Below are 25970 nucleotides of genomic sequence, written 5' to 3'. Positions count from 1 at the left end.
TTAATTTACTGAATTGAGCTGGACAGCTCTTTTCAGTGTTTAGGAGCGGGAACGTACAGTGAGGCTGCTTTAGAGCAGTAAAGCTTTCTTAAAAAAAAAAACCAAAAATACCCAGATGCTCAGGAGAAGGTAGGATCAGAGCAGCAGAGTAGGTCGGCTCTCCCTCCCCCCGCGCATGGTTTCAGGGCTCCTTTTCTTCGATTTTTTAACTTTCTGCTTTTGTTTTTCGTTCGTGCCGCCAGCAACGCAATGGTGGGGGTGGCCTGCCACGCGTGTGGAGCGGCTCCTGTGTGGCTGAATTGCTGAGGTCTCTGTTCAGCCTGCATCTCGGGAGGGGAGCCTGGACTGATCTGGGTATGTACAGGGAAAATCCAAATACACTTCATCTACTGATTCACCTTTATCCACATGAGGTACAGAGAATGGCAACCAAAATGATAAAGGGGATGGAACAGCTACCCTATGAGGAAAGGCTGAAGAGGTTAGGGTTGTTCAGCTTGGAGAAGAGACGGTTGAGGGGGGGATATGATAGAGGTCTTTAAAATCATGAGAGGTCTTGAATGAGTAGATGTGAATCAGTTATTTACACTTTCGAATAATAGAAGGACTAGGGGGCATTCCATGAAGTTAGCAAGTAGCACATTTAGGACTAATCGGAGAAAATTCTTTTTCACTCAACGTACAATAAAGCTCTGGAATTTGTTGCCAGAGGATGTTGTGAGTAGAGTTAGTGTAGCTGCTTTCAAAAAAGGTTTGAATAAGTTCTTGGAGGAGAAGTCCATTAACGGCTATTAATCAAATTTACTTAGGGCCTGATTTTAAAAAGCATTTACTCGAGTAAAAACCAGGTTTACTGGAGTAAATTCACTTTACTTGAGTAAGTGGGTTTTTGAAAATTGCTACAATATATGCCATTGACTTGTCTATAAGATTTACTCACATAAGTGCACTTTACTTGAGTAAATGGCTTTTGAAAATTGCTACAATAGTAGCTACATTTACGCATGTAACTCCTTTTGAAAATTACCCCCTTAGGGAATAGCCACTGCTATTAATTGCATCAGTAGCATGGGATCTTCTTAGTGTTTGGGTAATTGCCAAGTTCTTGTGGCCTGGTTTGGCCTCTGTTGGAAACAGAATGCTGGGCTTGACGGACCCTTGGTCTGACCCAGCATGGCAATTTCTTATGTTCTTATGTTTATTAACTCCTTTAAAAAAATGAAGCAGATTTGATAGTCAAGACTTCCCTTGGGTAAATCCATGTTGACTGTGTTCTATTAAACCATGTCTATCTATATGCTCTACGATTTTGATTTTTAGAATAGTTTCCACTATTTTTCCCAGCACTGAAGTCAGGCTCACTGGTCTATAGTTTCCCGGATCGCCCTTGGAACCCTTTTTAAATATTGGGGTTACATTGGCCACCCTCCCGTCTTCAGGTACAATGGATGATTTTAATGATAGGTTACAAATTTTAACTAATAGATATGAAATTTCATTTTTTAGTTCCTTCAGAACCCTAGGATGCATACCATCTGGTCCAGATGGTTTGCTATTCTTTAGTTTGTCAATCTGGCCTACTACATCTTCCAAATTCACAGTGATTTGGTTCAGTTCATCTGACTCATCACCCTTGAAAATCATCTCTGGAACTGATATCTCCCCAACATCTTTATTAGTAAACACAGAAGCAAAGAATTCATTTAGACTTAATGCAATGGCCTTATCTCCCCTAGGAGCCCCTTTAACCCCTCTGTCATCTAACGGTCCAACCGACTCCCTCACAGGTTTCTTGCTTCGGATATATTTTTTAAAGTTTTTATTATGAGTTTTTGCCTCTATGGCCAACTTCATTTCAAATTCTCTGTTCCCTTGTCTTATTAATGTTTTACACTTAACTCGACAATGCTTATGCTTTTTCCTATTGTTTATAGTCCCGAGGGTGGCTGTCTCGGGGACTATTTAGTTGTTACCTGCCTTATCAGCAGGGCAGGGACTTTACTAGTTGTTACCTTTCTTACCTCACAAGAAGTTCCCAATTTACTAACTGAGGCTTATGGCACTCAGAGGTTTCACTGCGTTGACTGGTTTGTTATAGAAAACACTCACAGTTTTTATATTTCTCAATAATACTCTTTATTATAGTAAGCAAAGGAAATCCAGAAGAAGAATACAGGAAAGATATAGCGTTTCCTGGGGGTGACTTGTAGCATCTTAACAGTGACGCATCAAAGCCTTCTCAGTTTTCAAGTTACACATTACTTCTTATATACAGATTTTGCTAACAGTGTCTGTTTTTGTTTTGGGATGACTTCCTTATTTGGACTAAACCTTTTACCTAAACTAATGATGTAAAAGTACCGTTATCTTGGTACGCTAGGCCTTGAGCTGGCTCCACACAAACTGCTTGCGTCTCTCATGCAAATCCCGTTAAAAACAAATACACATTCCTTCTCTTGTGCAAAACTGTTCCACTAATTTCATCATTTAGTTATTTAATCCAGGTTATCTTCATTCCCCTCTTGAAGAATTAGCGCTACTAATTCTTCATCCCGAATGGCCCGTACCTGGCTGTCTTAGGTTGCCCAGCGCTGCCCATCCTAGTGGTGGGCTCACTAGATCTTACCCTTCTTTGCCTTAGCATACTGTTTTTACCACCAGGTTTGCATAGGGAATTCAGGATTAGGAGCACATGGCTCTACATATTGGGTTTGCACAACAGTATTCTGAGAGATAATGAAAGGCATCCTTGGTCGGAGTTACAGGCATGAGCAAAGGCATGAGACACAGAAACATAAAAAAAATAAAACTATCAAGGCCTAGAGAACCAGGAAAAGAGAGTGTTCCATCTGCACTGTTAATCTTCCCTCAAAATACTCTGAACTGTTTAAAATAGTGCATAAGCCATCCTGTGCTGCAAGCATATAATCTAAGCCATGTCGGTTATACATAGTAACAATAGTAAGTTAACAGTTTGTTGCAAAGCTTTCACTACATGCGCTACTGATTGCGATCCTCTGGTAGCCATTCCTAATTCCAACAGCTACTGTGGGTTGAGCAAAAGGTAACCATAACTAAGTGCATCTAATAAAGGATAATACTGATTGTAATCTTTGAGCAAAGGGGGTAATACATTCTCATCTAAGCAAGGGAAACACATCTAGAGCAAAACAAACACAAAGAGAAAATCAGGCAAAAAGTAGCAACAGTTCTTTTCATAATGATGGGTGCAGGATGTCCTCTCTGGCAAAGGCATGACTTCTGTTTTAAAGGCATGATTTCTGTGGCAAAGGCATGGAAAAGGCTTGATGGGATGATTTCTGAAAATCAATGGCATATTCAGTTCTTTCAGTATGGTGCATTTCTTTGACATCGAAGCATAGCCTCTTAATTCTTTATTAAGTGAGATATGTGTGTTTTATGGATAAAAAAAAAACAACCTAATATGAGAGATTCAAATTCATCAATGAGAAGATTTCATCATGGCTATAACTCTACTGTTACTAATCTATATAATGTTTCCCACTTTATTAATAGATAACAATGAATAGTCAGAACCACAAACAACTTAAGTGTCCAGACATTTACATAACAACATATATTTCACTCACAGCATTCTTCAGGTGTCAGGATGTACACATAACACAAAAGACAAAAGACAGAAGACAAACAATGAACACATATTTTTGAGCTAAAAAATTAAACCAAAAAGTGTTTGGAAAATGTTTGGAAAAAAGTGTGAAAAATGTTTGAAAAATGTTTGGATTGATCCAGTGTAAAGCAAAAATCAGAATTCTGTTTAAAAATGAAAAAGAAAATAAACTGGAAAATTTTCATCTTCACATCTCTCATGGCGGGAAGGCTGTCAATCTGGAAAATATTAAAATCTGGCATACAGCAAAAAATTAAGGTAATGATTAAAGTGAAATTTTTACTCTTTAACCTTGGAGAATCAATTCTACTATACAATTTAATAAAATCAATTTGGATTTGCAAGAAAAAGGCTTGGGGGGGGGGGGGGGGGGTTGCTTTAGATGTACCAACCCCTACCAGTGATTGTTTGCCAAGGAATAGGAATCGTAACTTTTTCAATGTCTCTCTGTACTTTCAAAACAATCTCAATTCTCTTTCTTTTCTCCCATAATTCACATTCACAACTCTGTCTTATTCACATATGCACACCTTTTAAACAACTTCCAATAATGACGCTCTATTTAAACAAACAAAACTTCTTTCAAAAAAAACCTTTTCAACTCCGCACTTCCTGTACTGGGAAGACACAGATTTTTTTATTCACTGTAAACGAAATTAAACTTTCTTGCTGAATTAAGGCTATTATTATTCTTAATATCTTTAAATTCTTCATGAATCTTTTTCTAAATTTAAAGGATTAATTCATTGAATGGAGTTTTCTCCTCTGTTTACTTTCTCTTGAGAAATGCTGTTCCGCATTCCTACACTATTTTCTTGAGATGGATCCTTCTTCCAAATTTTGAAGGATGTTTTTTTTGGCTAAAATAGCCTCTTTCACCTCACCTTTTAACCATGCCGGTAATTGTTTTGCCTTCCTTCCACCTTTCTTAATGCATGGAATCTATCTGGACTGTGCATCTAAGATTATATTTTTAAACAACGTCCATGCCTTTTGAACACTTTTAACCTTTGCAGCTGCACCTTTCAGTTTTATTCTATTTTCCTCATTTTATCAGTTTCTCATATGAAAATTTAGTATTAGAGCTGTAGATTGACTTATTGTCCTCCTTCCAGTTATTAGTTTACATTTGACCATGTTAAGATCACTATTGCCAAGTGGCCCCACCACCGTTACCTCTCTCACCAAATCCTGCATTCCACTAAGAATTAAATCTAAAATAGCTCTCTCTCTCGAGGGAGTGGATAAGCAGGGCAGATCCCTGACCTAAGTCACAAGCAGTGTGTGCTTGAGTCCAAAGACAAGACCCAAAAATCAGCACAGGAAAAGACTCCTAAACACCTCCACTAATTCTAAAAGGAACTCTACACTGCCCCCAGAGCTCTCAAGAGAGAGCTCCTTCTAAGTCTTCTCAAAAGAAGATGGCCATTCCAGCACCCTCAAAGGGAGGAGATGTACAGAATGGTACCTCCTCTCATTTACTAAGCTATACTGCACTATTTGAACCAGGAATTATCCAGAACTTACTGGTAATGGGACTTAGAGGGTCTATTATAAAAAATTACACGTGTTATGGAATAATGCATGCACTTTTAACTGCATACAGGATGGGCAATTTGCAAATAGCCCAATTACCTGCGAGAATGGTTTTGGAAGTTGTCATCTCTATGACTAATGGGATAGAGGAGCTCTCTCAAGACATTTTGTCACCTGGTGACCTTAAAAATCTGGTTATTCCCATTTGGCATCCTCTTAAAAAGTCCTTGGGGAATTAATTATTTTGACCCATCCTTGCTACATTCCTAGTCTATAGCGTTTCCTTGGTTATTTGAAAGCTACTGGATGACTTTTCAAGAGCATTGGTTAAAAACATAGACCACGCAGGGAAAGTCTAAGTGAACTAAAGAAGACCATCCATGTTTTATAAAAATATAATGAGAGGGTAAGTGCTAATCTTTGAGACACCACACATATATGTTTGTTAATGTTAGTGTGTAATTGCTGCTTTATATATGGAATATATAAAGCAGCAATTGTTAGTGTGTAATTGCTGCTTTATATATGGAATATATAAAGCAGCAATTACACACTAACAAAGCTGTGAAAACTGCCTGTGTGTGACTGTTCCGTTTTCTCATTAATAATCCAGGCATCTTTATTGGACTGATGCGGGGACAAATCGAATTGAAGTAGCCAAGTTGGATGGGAGATACAGAAAATGGCTTATTTATAGTCAATTGGACCAGCCAGCAGCTATTGTGTTGAATCCCAAACTTGGGTAAGCAGTCATCTCCCTATGACAGGGTTCTCAGTATCAGTACCTGTAGCCTCAAACAAGCCAAGTCTTCAGGATACCCACAATGAATAAGCATGAGATATATGTGCATATATAGAGCCTAACAACAATGCTGATTTGCATATTTTGATTACTCTGAACACTGGACCTGTTTGTTGGCCATAAGGACTGAAGTTGAGAATCATTGCCTAAATGAATTGTTTAAAATAATATCTAAATACAAAATAATACAAAGTAAAAGCAAAGATAAAATAAAGTTCCAGCTTCTTATTACATCAGAACCTATCAATCAATGGCATCATCAAATCATTAATTACATGTTTTTTACAGGTGGTTTATTACACAAATTTTATTAATATGGCATTTGCCTATTTATATCCAATGTGGTATGACATAGCACCTAAACGCAATGCCCTCGCCTAAAACACAGTGCTCCATGCTTTGGGTTCTTAACTAAAGCCCCGTATCAGCCTACGACACTACATAGGTGCCAGGAGCAGTGCAGGCATGCTGACAGTCCGTCATCATTCGCCATCCAAGACAGTGAGGGCATCCACCTCGGCACTGGGGAAAGACCGGGCCGAGCACCGTGGCACTCATTGTCACCGGCACGGTGACCATCCGCCACCGACGCCATCCAAGACATCAGTGCTATCCTACTTGGTGCTGGAGAATGCCCGGGCCGAGCAGCATCGCTACTGCCACCGCCACTGTTCCACACAGTTCTGGCAGTCCTCGGTGCTGCAGAATGACCGGACCGAGTTCCGAGGAATTCTGCACTGGCGTCACGATACATCGAGCCGCTGCAAAGAGGGCCGGGTTCATGAGTCATAATGGCTCCTCTGTACCCGAGGCGTTCCCCACCGACACCGGTGCGAGGTTCTGACCCTCCACAAATTACTGTGGTAGCGCCAGACTCGCTCAGCCTGTCTCCTCTGTACCTGCACTACCATACCAAGTTACAGAGTTGAGTCGGACGTTTACGTCCTTCAGGCTGTCCCTCGATGCCTCCTGAAATCCACGGAGCCATCGATCTTCACCCGCTCATCCTTCTGCGATCCACGACGGATGGTAAGTACTCTAATCCCGCTTCAGCGACAATCCCATTGAGACCTGTTTTCTAAATTGGGCCATATGGTTCGAAAGGTTCTAGGTCGTCTTGTCTTCCAAGAACCGTATTAGTGTCACATATCGCTATTGCCAGCTATGTCAGACACAATACCAAGAGAACCTCTCTACCAATCTTTTGGGATTGCATCAGGACATCCTCCTGTTGTCAGCAACGGGACTCTGTACTGATTAATACTCTGGCTTCTGGTTCTTAAGGACTGAAATCCCAGATGCATTTGCTGATCTGCTAGACACAAGATCCAGCAAACACTGTCTCAATTGCAAATACACCTCGAGGCCTGGCGACAGGTCTCGACGTTTTCTTGTACAGCACACAGAAATGCGGGTAAGACTTTTACCGCTCACGCTTCCGTGGGAGATTACATGATATCCAGATTACATCAGCCCCTCCAGTTGGACACCTCCTGGTATCTCAACTTACCGGATATCAGAGTGGTCACCCCACTTGGTACCAAGGTTCAGGGTACAGTCCCCCGGACACTACAAAGCGCAGGGGGGGGGGGGCAATTTTAATCTCACTATTCTTTCTTTCAACAGAAAGTAGTTGCTCTCTGCCCATCCTGGACCTCAGAAATATCAACTTTCTTCAGAAGGGACAGGTAAAATGGTGTCTCTCATCACCATACTTCCATACCGCAGTAAGTAGGTTGCCTCTCTCCTCTAATCTTTCTATGTGCTTCAGAGTGAGTCAACAATATTACAGCCCCAAGCTCTGCCGGTTGCTCCAGCTTTGGCAACTTGGGTATTTCATTAAATCACTAGCAGTGTCTGCTGTTTCTCTACGGAGTAAAACATCATTCATGCTTTTCCTTGCATGGACAGCTGCATAACAAAAGTCAATCCAAGCAAGAAGCTCTATCTTCTTCACGACTCACTATAAATCTACTACCTGGGATTGCTGTTAACTACCATAAATCCCATATAGAACACTTCTGGACACCACAGTCACAACAAACTTCCTGTCCAACAACCGCGCAGACATTCTGATGAATTCCTATATATCTCTGCGTGCATACAACATAACCTCAGCCCCTCAGTTCTTTCATTGCTGGGCCACAGGATTTTTTCACCATGCACTTTACTCATAGGTCCAGATTTGCTATGAGTAAGATTCAGTAAAATTTCAATTATCAGTGGATCTAAGCTGTTCAACCGCTTTTGTCCCTGATCCATATTGCAGATCTAGAACCAGATCCTCGGCTGGTCCTGCTCATGCTCGCATTTACTCAGGGTTGCAGAGTTCGAACTAACATCTTCTCAACCCAATATGCATCTATTCCGCTCCATGCAGAGTTTCACATCAACTTCCTGGAGCTTCGAGCCATGCGTTATGCCTTTATGCCTTACAATACTGCTTCTGCAACAAACCTTTGTGCATACAGACAGACAGCATAGTGACAATGTGGTGTTTCCAACACACAAGCATGCACAACCTCTTAGCTGCTCTGTTAGGAAACTGCGCAGCTCTACCCTTGGCCCTTGCTCACTCCATCCCCGGGCCACTTATCTAACAGACTTACTGAACGCACTAGCAGACCTTCTCCATACAGGTTTCCATCCTCTCGGATGGTCTCGGACTACATGTATAGTGAGAAAAATCTTCTAGCGCTGAGGTCAACTGACCTTGCCCTCTGCGTCTGAATCAAACCATACGGTGGACAGATTCTATTCCCTACACATGTCTCAAATGCGTTCCCATGGACGCCTTTGCTGTAACAAAGGCCTCTTATATGTGTCTCTTTCGATGCCTCTCATAGCCAGCGCTCTTATTATGCTGCACCGGGACAGGGTTCACTGTTTCTCAGACCCACATCCTGGCCAAGACCAGTATGCTTTCCCATACTGGTAGCGTCACAAAAACCTTCCACACATAAATCTTACCATTCAAAATGGCATGATTTACCACATGGCACATACAAAAGGGTATTACCCCCTTTTTTTCTACACCACTCTTTTCTCTTACTCCCTCGGATTCTGCTCCCCAGACATCCTCCACATGGGTACACCTCGGTTCCAATTGGCGTACCACTTGGGAGTGGGGATACCCGATTAACGGTTCAACCCCATCTGAGTCAGCTTACCATGGCTAAACCACTGATTTTACTGGTTATGGAATGGGGTCTATATTTAGTGCTTACAAGACTCATACGTTCCACGTTCAAGCCTTTCCATTCCTCTCACTTAACAGTCTGGCATGGGAAATTCTTTCCCTCATAGTCATCACTTCTGCCAACAGGGTCAGTGAGTTCCTCACCTTGTTACATACTCACCCGACCCTGCGTTCCTCCGTGACCGAGTGGTCTTATGTATTCAACTTCATATCCTTCTTAAGGTAGATGCAGCATCTCACCGTACTCAGAATATACTCTGCCCACTTTTTCCCAACACCTCTCTCTCACAAGGGCGAGAGGGTTTTCCACTCCTTGGACTTTAAAAGTGCACTTGCATTCTATCTAGACCGCACTACACGCCATAGAAATTACACCTAACTCTTTCCTTCTGTGGCAAAAGCCAAGCTGCGAGTTCCAGTGGGCAAACAGACCTTTTCCTCCTGATTGACGGTGTCTCTAGGCACCATGCTTCCACTTCTTCAAACAGGAGATTAGCTTTGTTCTCTGGATCTTCAAGACGCTTATGCTCATATTCCCTCCTCATCGCAAGTATCTGCGCTTCATGGTGGGTCATCAACAATACAGAGTACTACCATTCGGACTTGCCTCTGCTCCCAGAGTATTCACAAAATGCCTGGCAGTAATAGCAGCACACTTGCGCAAGGTAAGTGTCCATGTCTTTCCCTATTTAGACGACTGGCTAATCAGAAGTCAATCTCAATAAGGAGCTCTGGCTTCTCTCAGTCGAACAATTACTCTACTTCACTCCATGAGCTTTCTCATCAATTATCAAAAGTCCCATCTCACTCCATCTCACCTGCTTCAATTTATAGGAGCAGAATTGAACACCATCCTCTCAAAGGCCTTTCTACCCGGGGATCGGGCGGAGACACTTTCCCTATTGGCGAACTCGATTCGCTCAAAGACACAAGCAACAGCTCATCAGTTTCTAACCTTACTAGGCCACATGGCCTCCACAGTTCATGTCACTCCTGTGGCACGGCTCGCCATGAGAGTAACCCAATAGACATTAAGATCACAATGGATCCAAGCCATTCAACCACTGTATTCTCCAATTCAAGTAACCCACCAGCTACGTTCATCCCTACATTGGTGGGCAAACAAGGACAATTTGCACAAGGGCCTACCCTTCCAACAACCAGTCCCACAGATAACGTTAACTACAGATGCATCCACCTTGGGTTGGGGAGCTCACATAAACAATCTCCAAACCCAAGGTATTTGGACAAAACTCGAAGCAACATTTCAAATCAATTTCCTGGAACTTCGAGCTAAACGTTATGCGCTGCATGCATTCAAGGACTGCCTTTCACACAAGACTGTTCTCATCTAAACGGACAATACAGTAGCAATGTGGTACATCAACAAACAGGGAGGTACAGGTTCGTATCTCCTTTGTCAAGAAGCTGCACAGATTTGGGACTGGGCCCTGACACACTTGATGTTCCTCTGGGCCACTTATCTGGCAGGCATTCACAATGTAGTGGCGGATCGACTCAGTCGTCAGTTCCAACCACACAAGTGGTCCCTGGATCCCTCAGTAGTGACCAGGATATTTCAGCATTGGGGACAACCAACAATAGACCTCTTTGCATCACACCAGAATCACAAAGTGGACAAATTCTGTTCTCTGCACACACAGAAAAACCAGCCAGCCAAGGACGCCTTTGCTCGCCCTTGGAACTCAGGCCTTCTATACGCGTATCCTCCGATACCGCTCATAACCAAAACTGTAGTGAAGCTACAACAGGACAAGGGGTCCATGATGCTCATAACCCCGTATTGGCCTCGACAAGTATGGTTTCCCACACTTCTAGACCTCTCAATCAGGGATCCCATTCACCTGGGTGTAGCTCCCACTCTCATAACTCAGGATCAGGGTCGGTTGTGCCATCCCAACCTTCAATCCCTATCCCTGACAGCATGGATGTTGAAAGCTTGATTTTACAACCACTCAATCTTTCAACCAATGTATCTCAAGTGCTTATAGCTTCATGTAAACCTTCCATACGGAAGAACTATTCTTCAAAATGGAAAAGGTTTACTTTATGGTGCAGACAAAAGAGTATTGACCCTTTCTCCTGCCCCACAATTTCTCTACTAGACTACCTATGTCATCTTTCAGACTCTGGTCTCCAGACTTCATCTGTAAGAGTACATTTAAGTGCAATCTCAGCATACCATAACAAGATGTGAGATACACCAATATCCATACAACCTCTTGTCAGCAGGTTTATGAGAGGTTTAACTCAACTTAAAACACCAATTCGGCCGCCAGTCACAGAATGAGACTTGAATCTGGTCTTAACAAGACTCATGCGATCTCATTTTGAACCCATGAATTCCTGCGATCTTAAATTTCTCACATGGAAGACTATGTTCCTCATAGCTATTACATCGGCTAGAAGGGTTAGTGAGTTACAAGCACTTGTCACGTACTCACCATATACAAAATTCCTACATGACAGAGTGGTTCTCTGTACACATCCAAAATTCCTTCCCAAGGTAGTTACAGAATTCCACTTGAACCAATCCATAGTTTTACCCACATTCTTTCCAAGGCCTCATTCTCACCAAGGAGAACGGGCCTTACATACCTTGGACTGTAAACGTGCACTAGCAATTTACTTAAACCGCACTGCAGTCCACAGGAAATCCAATCAACTCTTTGTATCTTATGATCCAAACAAACCGGGGAAAGCAGTGGGTAAACATACTCTGTCCAACTGGTTAGCAGATTGCATACAGTTTTGCTATGAAAAAGCGGGCCTTCCTCTCCAAGGGCGAGTAAAGGCGCATTCAGTAAGAGTGATGTCAACCTCAGTAGCACACTATCGTTCAGTGCCAATCCTTGACATATGCAAAGCAGCAACATGGAGTTCTCTTCACACCTTTGCAGCTCATTACTGTTTGGATAAACAGGGATGACAAGATTCAGCCTATGGACAATCTGTCTTAAAGAACTTGTTTCCATTTTTATCCCAACTCCTTCTACATCCAACCTGCTGTGATCTTCAGCTGCCTCATTTTCACTAACAATACTTCAGTGTTGCTTCACTACAAAATGACTCAGCCTCTAGCTTGCTAATCACCCATATGTGAGGACTAGCATCCTGCTTGTCCTGGGATAAAGCAAAATTGCTTACCTTGTAATAGGTGTTATCCTAGGACAGCAGGATGTAGTCCTCACGAAGCACACCCATATATTTTATTATTTTATTTTTGCTAACGCTTATTGCTACATATGAGACTGAAGAGAGACCCCTGTGGCAGAGAATATCATGGCATGCTGGGCATGCTCAGTTGCCTCACACGGCCAGTCAAAAGTTTCTAGAAACTTTGACAGAAAGTTTTCCCGCAATAGGGATCCGTCAGTGACGTCACCCCATATGTGAGGACTACATCCTGCTGTCCTGGGATAACACCTATTACAAGGTAAGCAATTTTGCTTTCTCACAGGACAGCAGGATGTTAGTCCTCACGAAACCCACCCGCCACCCCGCGGAGTTGGGTCTACATACGTTTTATTATTATTTTAGTTTCGCCTGCGCTTTTTGCTATAAGACGAGACTGAGGGGAGACACCTGTGGTCACAGGGATAATTGCAGGCTGAGCATGCTTAGTGCACTCAGTGTGCCAGTGTCAGTCAAAGCTTTATAGAAACTTTGTCAGAAAAGTTTTCCATAACAGGGCTCCATCCACTGACGTCACCCATATGTGAGGACTAACATCCTGCTGTCCTGTGAGAACACCTGTTACAGGTAAGCAACTCTGCTTTTTATATGGTAGCATTACACTGTATAGTATTAAAATAATAATGTTACTCATTAGACCTATAGTTATAAATGAGTTTTAGAGTAAATTCTTGTACCTTTTGTACATACAAGTATTAAGGCTTTGCTTATAATTCTTATCTCACAACATTTATAGAAACTTGGAATATTGCAGTGGCAGGTAGTGATAACACTGCTGTCTTTTATGTAAAGGTCCTTTGTGATGGGTGCTGCTGTACAGTCAATAAAAATCCTTAACTTTGAAATTCAGAAACTGTGAAATGAAGTCTTGGTTCTATGAGCTGCCACATTTTACTATTTAACAAGGGGATGAAGACATGAACAATTAAATTCGAAATCTTTCAAACTCTACTTACTTATTGTTCTCTAGGCTTATGTATTGGACAGATTGGGGAACACAACCAAAGATTGAATGTTCTTGGATGGATGGGCAGAACAGACAACTCCTGATTTCGGATGACCTTGGTTGGCCAACAGGCATTACCATTGATTATTTGAATAGTGACAGAATCTACTGGAGTGATTCTAAAGAAAACATTGTGGAATCCATGAAACCTGATGGAACAGACAGGATAACTGTTTTAACTGGAGGTTAGAAATGAGCCTTGAATTTGTTCATCAGTTGTTGGACATCATTCTATAAAGTGTATTTTTTCCCAGAAGTAACATAGTCCCTACATAGTAATTTTTGAAGAATCTTTCAAGGATTATAGTTGTAATATTAATCTAAACTATATATTTTTAGTGCTTACAACAGTAGCTCTATAGTCTTTCTCTCTTTATGTGTGTATGTGTAGTTCTATTATATCTATAATCTATATATGTAGACATATATAACACTTTTAATTTATAACAGTGCTTCATCACCTGAAAGGATGTAGCATAAATTAAGCAGTACCCCATCAGTAGTAAAAAAAAACAAAAACATAAAATAAATAAATGCTGCCCAGTAAGTAGCCATTGAAGGTTATCCAAGGTTGCTAAGACAACTGTGGGATTCCAGCTGCTTTAATGAAAGCAGTATTTGCATGTTTGCCTCTTAAGTGAAGCTAACCCACATGGGGAAAAGGTTATAAATATTTTTCTAAAATACTTGGGGGCAATTCAGATTTATCAGTTTGATTTTTCATGATGTATTCCTCTCCACTATATAGGAGATACATATCTTAATACCAAGTTTCATCTTTATAACTGGGAGATATGCACAGCAGTAAAATACAAGCATTTTCAGGAAATTTTCAAGGAGAAACTACCAGTGTATTTTTAAACTTACTATTTTATAGGTGGGGTTCTGGCGGAAAAAAACTCATGTAGAATTGAAAACTCTGATCTACATGCATACTTTTCTTCCCTGAACCAAACATGCCCCCATAATGCCTACTTTTACACCAGGCAGTACAAAAGCCTGCATTGTGAAACTGTGTACCTATATTTAGCTGCTGTGCCCAGGGCAATTTGCTAACCCAGAAATGTAGGTGCCTAACTCCCCAATTAGTTACCTAGATTCCTTTCAAAATTGTCCACCCAGTTATAGAAAGAAGGCATCAATTTTCAAAGTGTCCACATTGGGACAAAGGGGTGTGATTGGGCTGCTGGGCTGAGAGGAAGGGCTTCACATAAACCACAGTTACATGATTAGACAATAGCTCTTAAATGCATAGGGGGAAGTGAGGGGTTTTTAGGACACATCAAGGGTGCCAGAGGGGGGTAATAGGCAAAGCTCTAACTTACCAACTCAGCATGCCAACTGTTTAGGTTTTGATTTCAAAGCCATTTACACACACAAATGGCTCTTATAAAATAGACTGGGGATGTGTGTATGTAAAAGTACCCATATAATTTGGTTATGTGCATACTTATTTGTAAGCTATAGAGATGCATTTCCTGATTTGGGGAGGGGGGGGCAGAGTTAGAATTTATGCGCATAGTTTTTCATTTTAAATAGTATGTATATAAGTTAATCTGCAAAAGTTAATACCTTCTGAAGAAGAAGTATCACTTTACCTGAGTTATTCCCCCAGGACATAAGAACATAAGAAGAACATAAGAAATTGCCATGCTGGGTCAGACCAAGGGTCCATCAAGCCCAGCATCCTGTTTCCAACAGAGGCCAAACCAGGCCACAAGAACCTGGCAATTACCAAAACACTAAGAAGATCCCATGCTACTGATGCAATTAATAGCAGTGGCTATTTCCTAAGTAAATTTGATTAATAGCCGTTAATGGACTTCTCCTCCAAGAACTTATCCAAACCTTTTTGGAACCCAGCTACACTAACTGCACTAACCACATCCTCTGGCAACAAATTCCAGAACTTAATTGTGCGTTGAGTGAAAAAGAATTTTCTCCGATTAGACTTAAATATGCTACTTGCTAACTTCATGGAATGCCCCCTAGTCCTATTATTTGAAAGTGTAAATAACCGATTCACATCTACTCGTTCAAGACCTCTCATGATCTTAAAGACCTCTATCATATCCCCCCTCAGCCGTCTCTTCTCCAAGCTGAACAGCCCTAACCTCTTCAGGCTTTCCTCATAGGGGACAAGCAGGATGGTAGTCCTTACATATGGGTGACATCATCAGATGGAGCCCGGTCATGGAATACTTTTGTCAAAGTTTCTAGAATTTTAACTGGCACACTGAGCATGCCCAGCATTCCACTAACCCTGTGGCCAGCAAGGGTCCCCCTTCAGTCTCTTTTTTTCCGTGCAGCAGTTGCCTCGCGGTTAGGAGTTCTGTGAGAAATTCTCACAACTTTCCTCACGGAAATATTTGAAGTTTACCTTCTTAAAATCACCCTCATCAGGGTCCCCCATCACTCTCCATTCTCTCCGATGCTCGGTAAGTGTTTTTTTTCCCGTGATTTGCGGTCGATTCCCGGTGGCATACCTCTCGGTGCATGATGGTCTCCGACCGCTCGCCTGCCCTCTTTTTCGATGGCAACCGGGTTTAGAAAATGACCGAGTGCCCAAGGACCATGTCCATCACGGACCTGCACAGTGTTTGTGTTTTGTTCTTAGGTCCCTCGCACGACATCTGTCAATGCCCTAGTTGCGCACAAATGTTGAACTTAAAATTTTTTTTTAAGATTCTTACAAGACTTTTACTTAACATTTTACTTCATGACGTATATAGGTTTTACACTTACCACATTTTAGACATATGTAGTTGCTCTAGCTCTTGATCCTCCTTTATATATTCTGTTTCATGTGACCATTGTAAGTGTTCTTTTATATGTTTGTATATTAATATTTAATATAATTGATTTTTTTAATTGTGTATGTCTTTTTTTTAATTTTTCTGTATTTGATGTTATTTTACTATAGCCCCTGAGGCAGCCACTAGATGTGTGGCGAAACCCGGCTGAATCGGGCTTTTTATAAAAACATGTCTCCACTACATAAATATGCTCAAAGACATCTGGCATCTATTCTTCTGTTGTTTCCTCCAGTTAAAAGACCATCATGAGACCCTGCGTCAACTATCAACTGTCACCTCAGATGCACCCTCCATAGCCCGCAGGGGCATGTGCAGGGACGTCAGGAAGCAATTCTATAGACCTCGCAGGTATTATCCTCCCACATCCCATGCTCGACCAGCTCAGGCTCCTGAGAGAGGTCATGCATGCCAAACGAGGACACCTAGAGTGCAGCCAGCTCCACAAGCTGGTCCTGCGACTGGATTTTGACTCCTTTCCAGAGAGCAGCAACCATCCCCCTTGATCCCAAGTCCACCAGTGGGAGGCCAACTTTGTCACTTTGTAACCAATTGGCAGCCAATTACCACGGACCAGTGGGTACTGTCTATCAAAACCCACGGCTACCGTCTAAATTTTTCAGCTGTACCCCCGGACTCCCCACCCAGTCTATCATGGAGCTGGGACGATCACACAGCACTTCTTACATAGAAACATAGAAATGACGGCAGAAGAAGACCAAATGGCCCATCCAGTCTGCCCAGCAAGCTTCACACATTTTTTCTCTCATACTTATCTGTTTCTCTTAGCTCTTGGTTCTATTTCCCTTCCACCCCCAGTTTTAATGTAGAGAGCAGTGATGGAGCTGCATCCAAGTGAAATATCTAGCTTGATTAGTTAGGGGTAGTAGCCGCCGCAATAAGCAAGCTACACCCATGCTTATTTGTTTTACCCAGCCTATGTTATACAGCCCTTATTGGTTGTTTTTCTTCTCCCCTGCCGTTGAAGCAGGGAGCTATGCTGGATACGCGTGAAGTATCAGTCTTCTCCCATGCTGTTGAAGCAGAGAGCCATGCTGGATGTGCATCGAAAGTGAAGTATCAGGCACATTTGGTTTGGGGTAGTAACCGCCGTAACAAGCCAGCTACTCCCCGTTTTGTGAGTGCGAACCCTCATTTTCTCCCCTGCCGTTGAAGCAGAGAGCTCTGCTGGATGTGTGAAGTATCGGTTTTTCTTCTCCCCTGCCGTTGAATCAGAGAACTATGCTGTATATGCATTGAAAGTGAAGTATCAGACTTATTTGATTTGGGGTAGTAACCGCCGTAACAAGCCAGCTACTCCCCTCTTTGTGAGTGTGAATCCTTTTCTCCACATTTCCTCTTGCTGTTGAAGCTTAGAGCGATGTTGGAGTCACAGTAAGCATGTGTATGTTTATTTAATAAGGGTATTGACTCCAGGCAGTAGCCCTCATTCTGGCGAGTCACCCACTCTTCATTGGCGGCCTCTTGACTTTATGGATCCACAGTGTTTATCCCACGCCCCTTTGAAGTCCTTCACAGTTCTGGTCTTCACCACATCCTCAGGAAGGGCATTCCAGGCATCCACCACCCTCTCCGTGAAGAAATACTTCCTGACATTGGTTCTGAATCTTCCTCCCTGGAGCTTCAAATCGTGACCCCTGGTTCTGGTGATTTTTTTCCTACGGAAAAGGTTTGTCGTTGTCTTTTGATCATTAACACCTTTCAAGTATCTGAAAGTCTGTATCATGTCACCTCTGCTCCTCCTTTCCTCCAGGGTGTACATATTTAGATTCTTCAATCTCTCCTCGTACGTCATCCGATGAAGATCCTCCACCTTCCTGGTCGCCCTTCTCTGTACCGCCTCTATCTTGTCTTTGTCTTTTTGAAGATACGGTCTCCAGAACTGAACACAGTACTCCAGGTGAGGCCTCACCAAGGACCTGTACAAGGGAATAATCACTTCCCTTTTCTTACTCGATATTCCTCTCTCTATTCTTCTCGAGTCAGAACTCTCAACCCTTCTGTATGTCAGGGCCGAAGAATTGGTTCCCTTGACCCAGCAGGGGAGAGGATTCTACGCCAGGTATTGCCTAATTCTAAAAAAGACTGGCGGCCTCTGGCCAATTCTGGATCTCCGTGCCTTAAACACATTTATTTACAAGGAACGGTTCAGGATGGTGTCCCTGGGCACCATGCTACCTCTGCTACATCAAGAGGATTGTCTCTGCTCTCTGGACCTTCAGGACGCATATGCCCATATTGCAATCTTCCCTCCTCATCGCAAGTACCTTTGATTTGTGGTGAGTCACAGGCATTATCAATACAGAGTACTGCCATTTGGCCCCGCCTTGGCGCCCCGAGTGTTCACGAAGTGCCTGGCAGTAGTGGCTGCACATTTACGCCGCAAGGGCGTAGACATCTTTCCATATCTGGATGACTGGCTCATAAAAAGCCAGTCTAGAAAAGGGGCCCTCGACTCCCTCAGTCTCACTATACGGCTCCTGCACTCACTGGGTTTTCTGATCAACTACCCGAAATCCTACTTGACACCATCTGACCATCTCTCCTTTATAGGAGAAGACCTAGACACCACAGTAGCCAAAGGGTTCTTACCCGACGACTGTGCAACCATGCTGTCCAACCTCGCCAGCTCTATCTGCAGTCGAAAAACAGCCTTGGCTCGCCAACTACTCAATTTCCTTGGCCACATGGCATCAACAGTCCATGTTACCCCAGTGGCACGCTTAGCCATGAGACTGACACAATGGTCTTTAAAATCTCAGTGGCATCCAAGTCACTCAGCCGCTTACGTCCCTTGTCCACCTAACCAGGCAACTTCGTTTGTCCCTTAACTTGGTGGACGCACAAGTCCAACTTACAAACAGGTCTACCCTTCCAGCAACCAGCTCCTCAAATAACCTTAACCACGGATGCCTCCAACCTAGGTTGGGGAGCCCATGTCAAAGGCCTTCAAACCCAAGGGACTTGGACAAAAACTGAAGCGATCTATCAGATCAACTTCCTGGAACTTCGGGCGATGCGGTACGCCCTTTATGCATTCAGGGACTGTCTATCCAACAAGGTAGTCTTGATTCAAACAGACAACCAAGTAGCAATGTGGTACCTGAACAAACAGGGGGGCATGGGCTCTTATCTGCTCTGCCAGGAGGCGGCGCAGATTTGGGCCTGAGCCCTGTCGCATTCCATACTACTGCGAGCCACTTATCTGGCAGGCACAAAGAATGCACTGGCGGACTGCCTCAGTCCATGTTTCCAGCCCCAAGAGTGGTCCTTGGATCCCTCTGTCGCGAGCAGAATCTTCCACCGGTGGGGTCAGCCGACCATCGACCTCTTTGCGTCCAAACAGAACCACAAAGTGGAACACTTCTGCTCCCTACACAGGGACTGGAGAGCACCAACCATGGATGCCTTCGCCCATCCCTGGAACATAGGCCTGCTATATGCGTACCCTCTGATTCCACTGATAAGCAAGACTCTCATGAAGCTACAACAGGACCGAGGCTCCTTGATATTCATAGCCCCGGATTGGCTGCGCCAAGTCTGGTTTCCCATACTTCTCGACCTCTCTGTCCAGGAACCCATTCGCCTGGGCATGGCGCCCAACCTCACAGCAAGCTACGCCACCCGAACCTACAGACCCTGTCTCTGACAGCCTGGATGTTGAAAAGTTGATACTACAATCACTCAATCTTTCTTTTTTTTTATTTAAATTTTATTGATGCTTATTATAATTTCTAAACATTATACAAGCAAATGCAGGTTTATGCAATACAGACATGTAAAACATGTTAACATGGTAACATACAATCAGTAAAGTAGTGTCATCATATTTGAGACCCTCAAACTGTCCATGTGTCTTTATTTCCTCTCGCTGAAGGATGTCATTAACTCTGGCCCCCATTCACCCCAGAGGATTCCCGTTCTCACCACTGTAGATAGGGAGACCACACCTGATAAAAACGAGGTGTGTTCTGATGTTTCTGTGCCGTCATTTGATACAGTATACACATAAACATTCAACCATTAACAATACCATTTGTACATAGTATTTAATTAATTTAATTTGTATTTTGTCTAACCAGTTATTCTTTCCTATCTCTTCCTTCTTCTCCAAGTTCTGTGACCCTTGTTAATTGTAACTGTTTCCTTTGATCACCACAGTTTTAGTTTGATGTATTTAATGCACCCCGTTTCATGTAAACCAGCAAGATATGTCCTCATGATTGCCGGTATATAAAAACCTTAAATAAATAAATAAAATAAATAAATATTGTCCAGTTTATCAAGCAGAATGTCCAGAGAAGGCACCACGGTCTTTTTCCATGTGGCCGCTAAAATACATCTGGTACCCAAACATATTTGAGTGGTTAATACATTTTCAAACTGAGACTCCCCGATTGCCACATTCAATAACGCATGGTCCGGGGACACGGATATGGGGCGACCCAAGATACATTGTAACATATTTGACACTTCCTTCCATAATCTGCCCACTTTGGGGCACACTCAATCTTTCTAGTGGCATCTCTCAAGTCCTCGTAGCTTCACGTAAGCCTTCCACATGGAAGTCTTGCCGCTCTAAATGGAAGAGGTTTACCTTGTGATGCACACATAAGGGCTTTGATCCCTTTTCTTGCCCCACATCGAAACTCTTATACTCTCTCTGGCAAATCTCGGAATCTGGTCCCCAGACTTGCTCTATATGAGTACACCTCAGTGCCATCTCTGCATACCATCAAGGTATAGGGGATGCCCCAATAGTAGCTCAACCTCTTGTTGGTCACTTCATGAGAGGCTTATTACAGCTTAAGCCTCCTCTTCGGCCACTGGTCGTGGCATGGGACCTCAATGTGGTACTTGCACGGCTCATGCACACTCCTTTTGAGCCCTTGCACTCCTGCAAACTCAGAAACCTTATATGGAAAGTACTTTTCCTAGTAGCCATCATGTCTGCTCGCAGGGTAAGTGAGTTACAGGCCCTTGTGACCTACTCACCCCACGCAAGGTTCCTCCATGACCGGGTGGTTCTCCGCACTCACCCTAAATTCCTTCCTAAGGTAATGGATTTCCACTTAAATCAGTCCATAGTCTTGCCCACTTTCTTCCCAAGGCCTTATGCTCACCTGGGTGAGCGTGCTCTGCACATCTTTTAAATCCTTTTTAAAACCCTTACCATTATTCACAAATCAATAAACAACATCGCCCCTATATCTCTCCAAACGCAACTTCGTCCACACCTATCCTCCAGACCCATCAGAAGCGCCTACAGAGGCACACTGTTCGCCCCACCAGCAACATCTTTACTAAGAAAAAGAGCACTCTCAACCGCAGGACCACACCATTGGAATGCTCTCCCCCCAGACCTACGCCTTGAACCCAGTCTGCCAGAGTTCAAAAAAAAGTTAAAAACCTGGCTCTTCAGACAAGCGTTCCAATTTACAGAATCCAACTAAGCACCTTATCCTGATTGAACCTTAAATTTATTGTTTTATACAGTTAACAATATTCAACATATATATATGCAATATTTAACTTTTTAATTATTTTAATTTAATTTAGGTCACGAAAACATTCAATGTTTAATTGTTAATTGTTATTTTTCAATGTTATTTTTCAATGTTCATTGTTCGATGTTCATTGTTCGATGTAAACAACCCCGGTCTGACCTCCCAGACTGGGGCAATCTTTTCGTTTATTGTAAACCGGACTGATTTGTATTGTATACAGGAATTCCGGTATATAAAAATTAAAAATAAATAAATAAATAAAATCTTGGACTGTAAGCGTGCACTCCCATTTTATTTAGACCGCACCGCAGTCTATAAGAAGTTCACCCAACTCTTTGTTTCTTTTGACAAAAACAAACTTGGGGTTACGGTGGGCAAGCAGACTCTCTCCAACTGGTTGGCAGACTACATTGAATTCTGCTACCAGTAAGCAGGCCTTCCACTTCAGGGACGAGTGAAGGCACACTCAGTCAGGGCCATGGCAACGTCAGTAGCACACTACCATTCAGTATCGATTGCCGACATCTGCAGGGCTGTGACGTGGATTTCTCTCCACACATTCGCAGCACTGTCTTGACAAGGCAGGACGACAAGATTCCATCTTTGGCCAGTCTGTCCTACGGAACTTATTCCAAGTGTAGAGACCCAACTCGTCCTACCTCGACCCGCTGTGAATTTCAGGCTTCCTCGTCATGGCCAACAGCACCCCAGTTGTTGTGCCTGTGGCACATGATGTGTGCTGCTTGGCCTACTGCTTATGAGTCAACCTGTTGCTTGCTATTCACCCATATGTGAGGACTACCATCCTGCTTGTCCTGGGAGAAAGCAGAGTTGCTTACCTGTAACAGGTGTTCTCCCAGGACAGTAGGATGTTAGTGCTCACAAAACCCACCCGCCACCCTGCGGAGTTGGGTTCGATACAGTTTTCTTATTTTATTTTTCGCTCATACGTTTGCTACAAACGAGACTGAAAGGGGACCCCTGGTGGCCACAGAGTTAATGGCATGCTGGGCATACTCAGTGTGCCAGTCAAAGTTCTAGAAACTTTGACAAAAGTATTCCGTGACAGTGCTCCATCTGATGATGTCACCCATATGTGAGAACTAGCATCCTGCTGTCTTGGGAGAACACCTGTTACAGGAAAGCAATTCTGCTATCTGTGAGGATACTGGGCCAATTGCCCAAGAATTGTCAAAGCATAATTGTGCACATAAGTTTGCTTTGAAAATGTGGACTAAATTCTGCATGTGGAAGTTACATGCAGATTCTAGTCACACCCATAAGGTTATAAAATTGCCCTCTTAATGTGACCCCTTCTACTTAGAGCGTACTTCTTTGCCGCAAATTGTCCTTGCAGAATTTGGCTCCTTTTAGTGCTGCTATGTGTATAAGAGAAACAGTGCTTATTCCCTTTTTTACGTAAGTTAAATACGTGATTGATTTAGTTATGAATGTGGCCATGATCTTATCAATTTAGCATGTTTTCTTCCACACTAAATTGACAGTAAATACTGTGATTGGTAACTTTTTGCACGTTAAAATGACACTTCAGTTTAGTGAATCAGACCCTAACTATATTCAAGAGCTATAGAAAGACAATTGACTTTATGTACCCTAATCCATTTAATTTTCAAAGTGGGAAAAATAATAAATACAGTTTTCAAAATGATTTACACAGGTAAAAAGTGATTTACTCATGTAAATCAACTTTCAGAAAATTACCCTCCACAAAGTGTATACTTTTAGCCTGATTTACAGGAGACATTCCTGGTGGTGCATTTAGGTCATGGGAGTAAAGGTACTCACGGTAGATTGCATTTTCAAACCAGCTTACATATTTTTCCAGAAAAATTCTACCTGCACAAAGAGCCCAGCAAGAGTCCAGTAGTTAGTGAGTAAGAGATAGATATTTAAAAGAAAACATCTAAGTTATCCAGATAAGACTTATCCAGCCAACTTAAAAAGAATATTAAAAACATGGCTATGCTGCTGAATATCCCCAAATAAGTCACTAGTTAGCCGGATAAGTCTGATCTGGCTAACATTAGACCTGCTATTGAGCAGGTCTAACTTAGCAGGTCTGACGTAAACGCTTAACTTAACCAGATAAATTTAAATATCACTACTTAACCAGCTTAGAGGGTCATTTTTCAAATCGTGTTAGGGTCTTATCGCGGGCATTAGGACCCTAACGCTCACGATAATGCATGCGATAAATAACTCATTGTGAGATGCGTATGCAAATTTAAAAAATTTAGTCAAGTTGGAGGAGTTTGGGGGATGGAGAAAGGCGGAGAGAGAGACTCTAGGGAGGCGCACATATTAGTCACCTTTTTATACCATTGTAAGAGGGGCCATTCTGAACTCGGGGTGAAGATTTGGTGGTGTGCTAGGTTTTGGGGGGCATTTTTACCTGCACAGTTATAGGTACAAACAGCACAGTAAACATCAGTGAAGATTGATGCACTCTCTACCTAGCAGCTATCAGGCTAGGTCGAGAGTACAATGTACAAATCTCATCTTTGTGTACCTTTCATCACGCCAAATCACATACAATCTTCACTGATATCTACTGTGCTGTTGGTACCTCTGATTGTGCATGTAAAACTGCCCCCCAAAACCTAGCCCACCACCAAAACCTCACCCCGAGTTACTAGTTGCCCCTCCTACAATATATATGTGAGCCTTATAAAGAGTCTCTCTCTTTCTCTCTCTCTCCACTATTTTTTGCAGTTTTATAGCAAAATGATAAATCTAGGGGTAAGTTAGCTGGATATGTAACTCCTCTCTGTTCATATCTGGCTAAATGGAGCTGAACTGTTAGTTCATAGGTCTTTTTTTTAGATATTTTCAGTTTGCTCATTGTGATAAAGTGAATGTGATCATCCAGAAAGTCAATGTCATGCTGTATTATTTAGTTGTACAGTATGCACACTTTTTTAAGCATGGCATTGATGACAAGAAGTCTTGTAACACTTAGGGGTAGATTTTAAAACCCCTGCGTGCGTAAATCCTCCCGGATTTACGCGCGCAGGGCACTCGCGCGCCGGCATGCCTATTTTGCATAGGCTGCCGGTGCGCGCAAAGCCCCGGGATGCGCGTAAGTCCCGGGGCTTCCTAAAAGGGGCGGGAGGGGGCGTGTCCGGGGGGGTGTCCGGGGCAGGGGGCGGTCTGGGGTGGGTCCGGGGGCATGGTGACGGTTCGGGGGCAGGCCGGGAGGGCGGTCCTGAGTCCCCCGGCACTGCGGCCTGTGCCGGGGGATGCCGGGGCGGCGCGCGCAAGTTACGCCTGCTTCAAGCAGGCGTAACTTGCCCAACAAAGGTAGGGGGGGGATTTAGGTAGGGCTGGGGGGTGGGGTAGATAGGGGAAGGGAGGGGAAGATGGAGGGACGCGGAAGGAAAGTTCCCTCCGAGGCCGCTCCGATTTCGGAGCGGCCTCGGAGGGAACGGAGGCAGGCTGTGCGGCTCGGCGCGCGCAGGCTGCCGATTTTGCGCAGCCTTGCACGCGCTGACCCCGGATTTTATAAGATACGCGCGGTTACGTGCGTATCTTATAAAACCTGGTGAATGCACGCGCGTATTTTTTGAAGATCTACCTCTTAGCTTTTAAGCTGTTGGAGGAAATGCCTGAAATCTTAGTCGAAGAGGCTTGAATGGTGTGATCCCGACATGGACCGCGTTTCGGCATATAACTGCCTTCTTCAAGGGGCCAGTTACATGTATAGAAGCAGCAGCGGCATATTCTGGACCGGTAGTTTGTCTCCTCCGTGTTGGGCTCACACCATTCAAGCCTCTTCGACTAAGATTTCAGGCATTTCCTCCAACAGCTTAAAAGCTAAGTGTTACAAGACTTCTTGTCATCAATGCCATGCCTAAAAAAGTGTATATACTGAACAACTAAATAATACAGCATGACATTGACTTTCTGGATGATCGCATTCACTTTATCACAATGAGCAAACTGAAAATATCTAAAAAAAAAAGACATGATTATATTAATGGTATACCTAAACCTTTGCTAACTAGCACGGAACAGTGTGCCTTTTTATGAGGTCTTACAAATGAACAATAAATATTTTGTGTATTACATGGGATATTTTGTTTATTGTTTGGGGTTGGTAGCATGTCGAATGCTCATCCGGCTAGTACCCTTTATAAATTTGTTTTGAGAGTTTATTTTGCCTTTTATTTTGAAACATCATATGGATGTCAGCATTTC

General features: G+C 43.0%; 1 protein-coding gene across 2 annotated transcripts in view; it reads left to right on the top strand.

Annotated features, from left to right (window-relative positions):
- LRP2 (LDL receptor related protein 2) overlaps positions 1-25970 on the top strand; it is a 769913-nt gene that overhangs the window by 695937 nt on the left and 48006 nt on the right. For both annotated transcript variants that reach the window (XM_029605680.1, XM_029605679.1), the window contains 2 exons: positions 5802-5930; positions 13376-13596. In XM_029605680.1, coding sequence (XP_029461540.1) covers positions 5802-5930; positions 13376-13596 — 350 coding nt within the window. The remainder of the gene's footprint in view (positions 1-5801; positions 5931-13375; positions 13597-25970) is intronic.

The sequence above is a fragment of the Rhinatrema bivittatum genome, chromosome 6, assembly GCF_901001135.1.
Source record: "Rhinatrema bivittatum chromosome 6, aRhiBiv1.1, whole genome shotgun sequence".
NCBI classification, from domain to species: Eukaryota; Metazoa; Chordata; class Amphibia; order Gymnophiona; family Rhinatrematidae; genus Rhinatrema; species Rhinatrema bivittatum.
The sequence above is the reverse complement of the archived record's forward strand: the minus strand, read 5'-3'. Positions and strand labels throughout refer to the sequence as shown.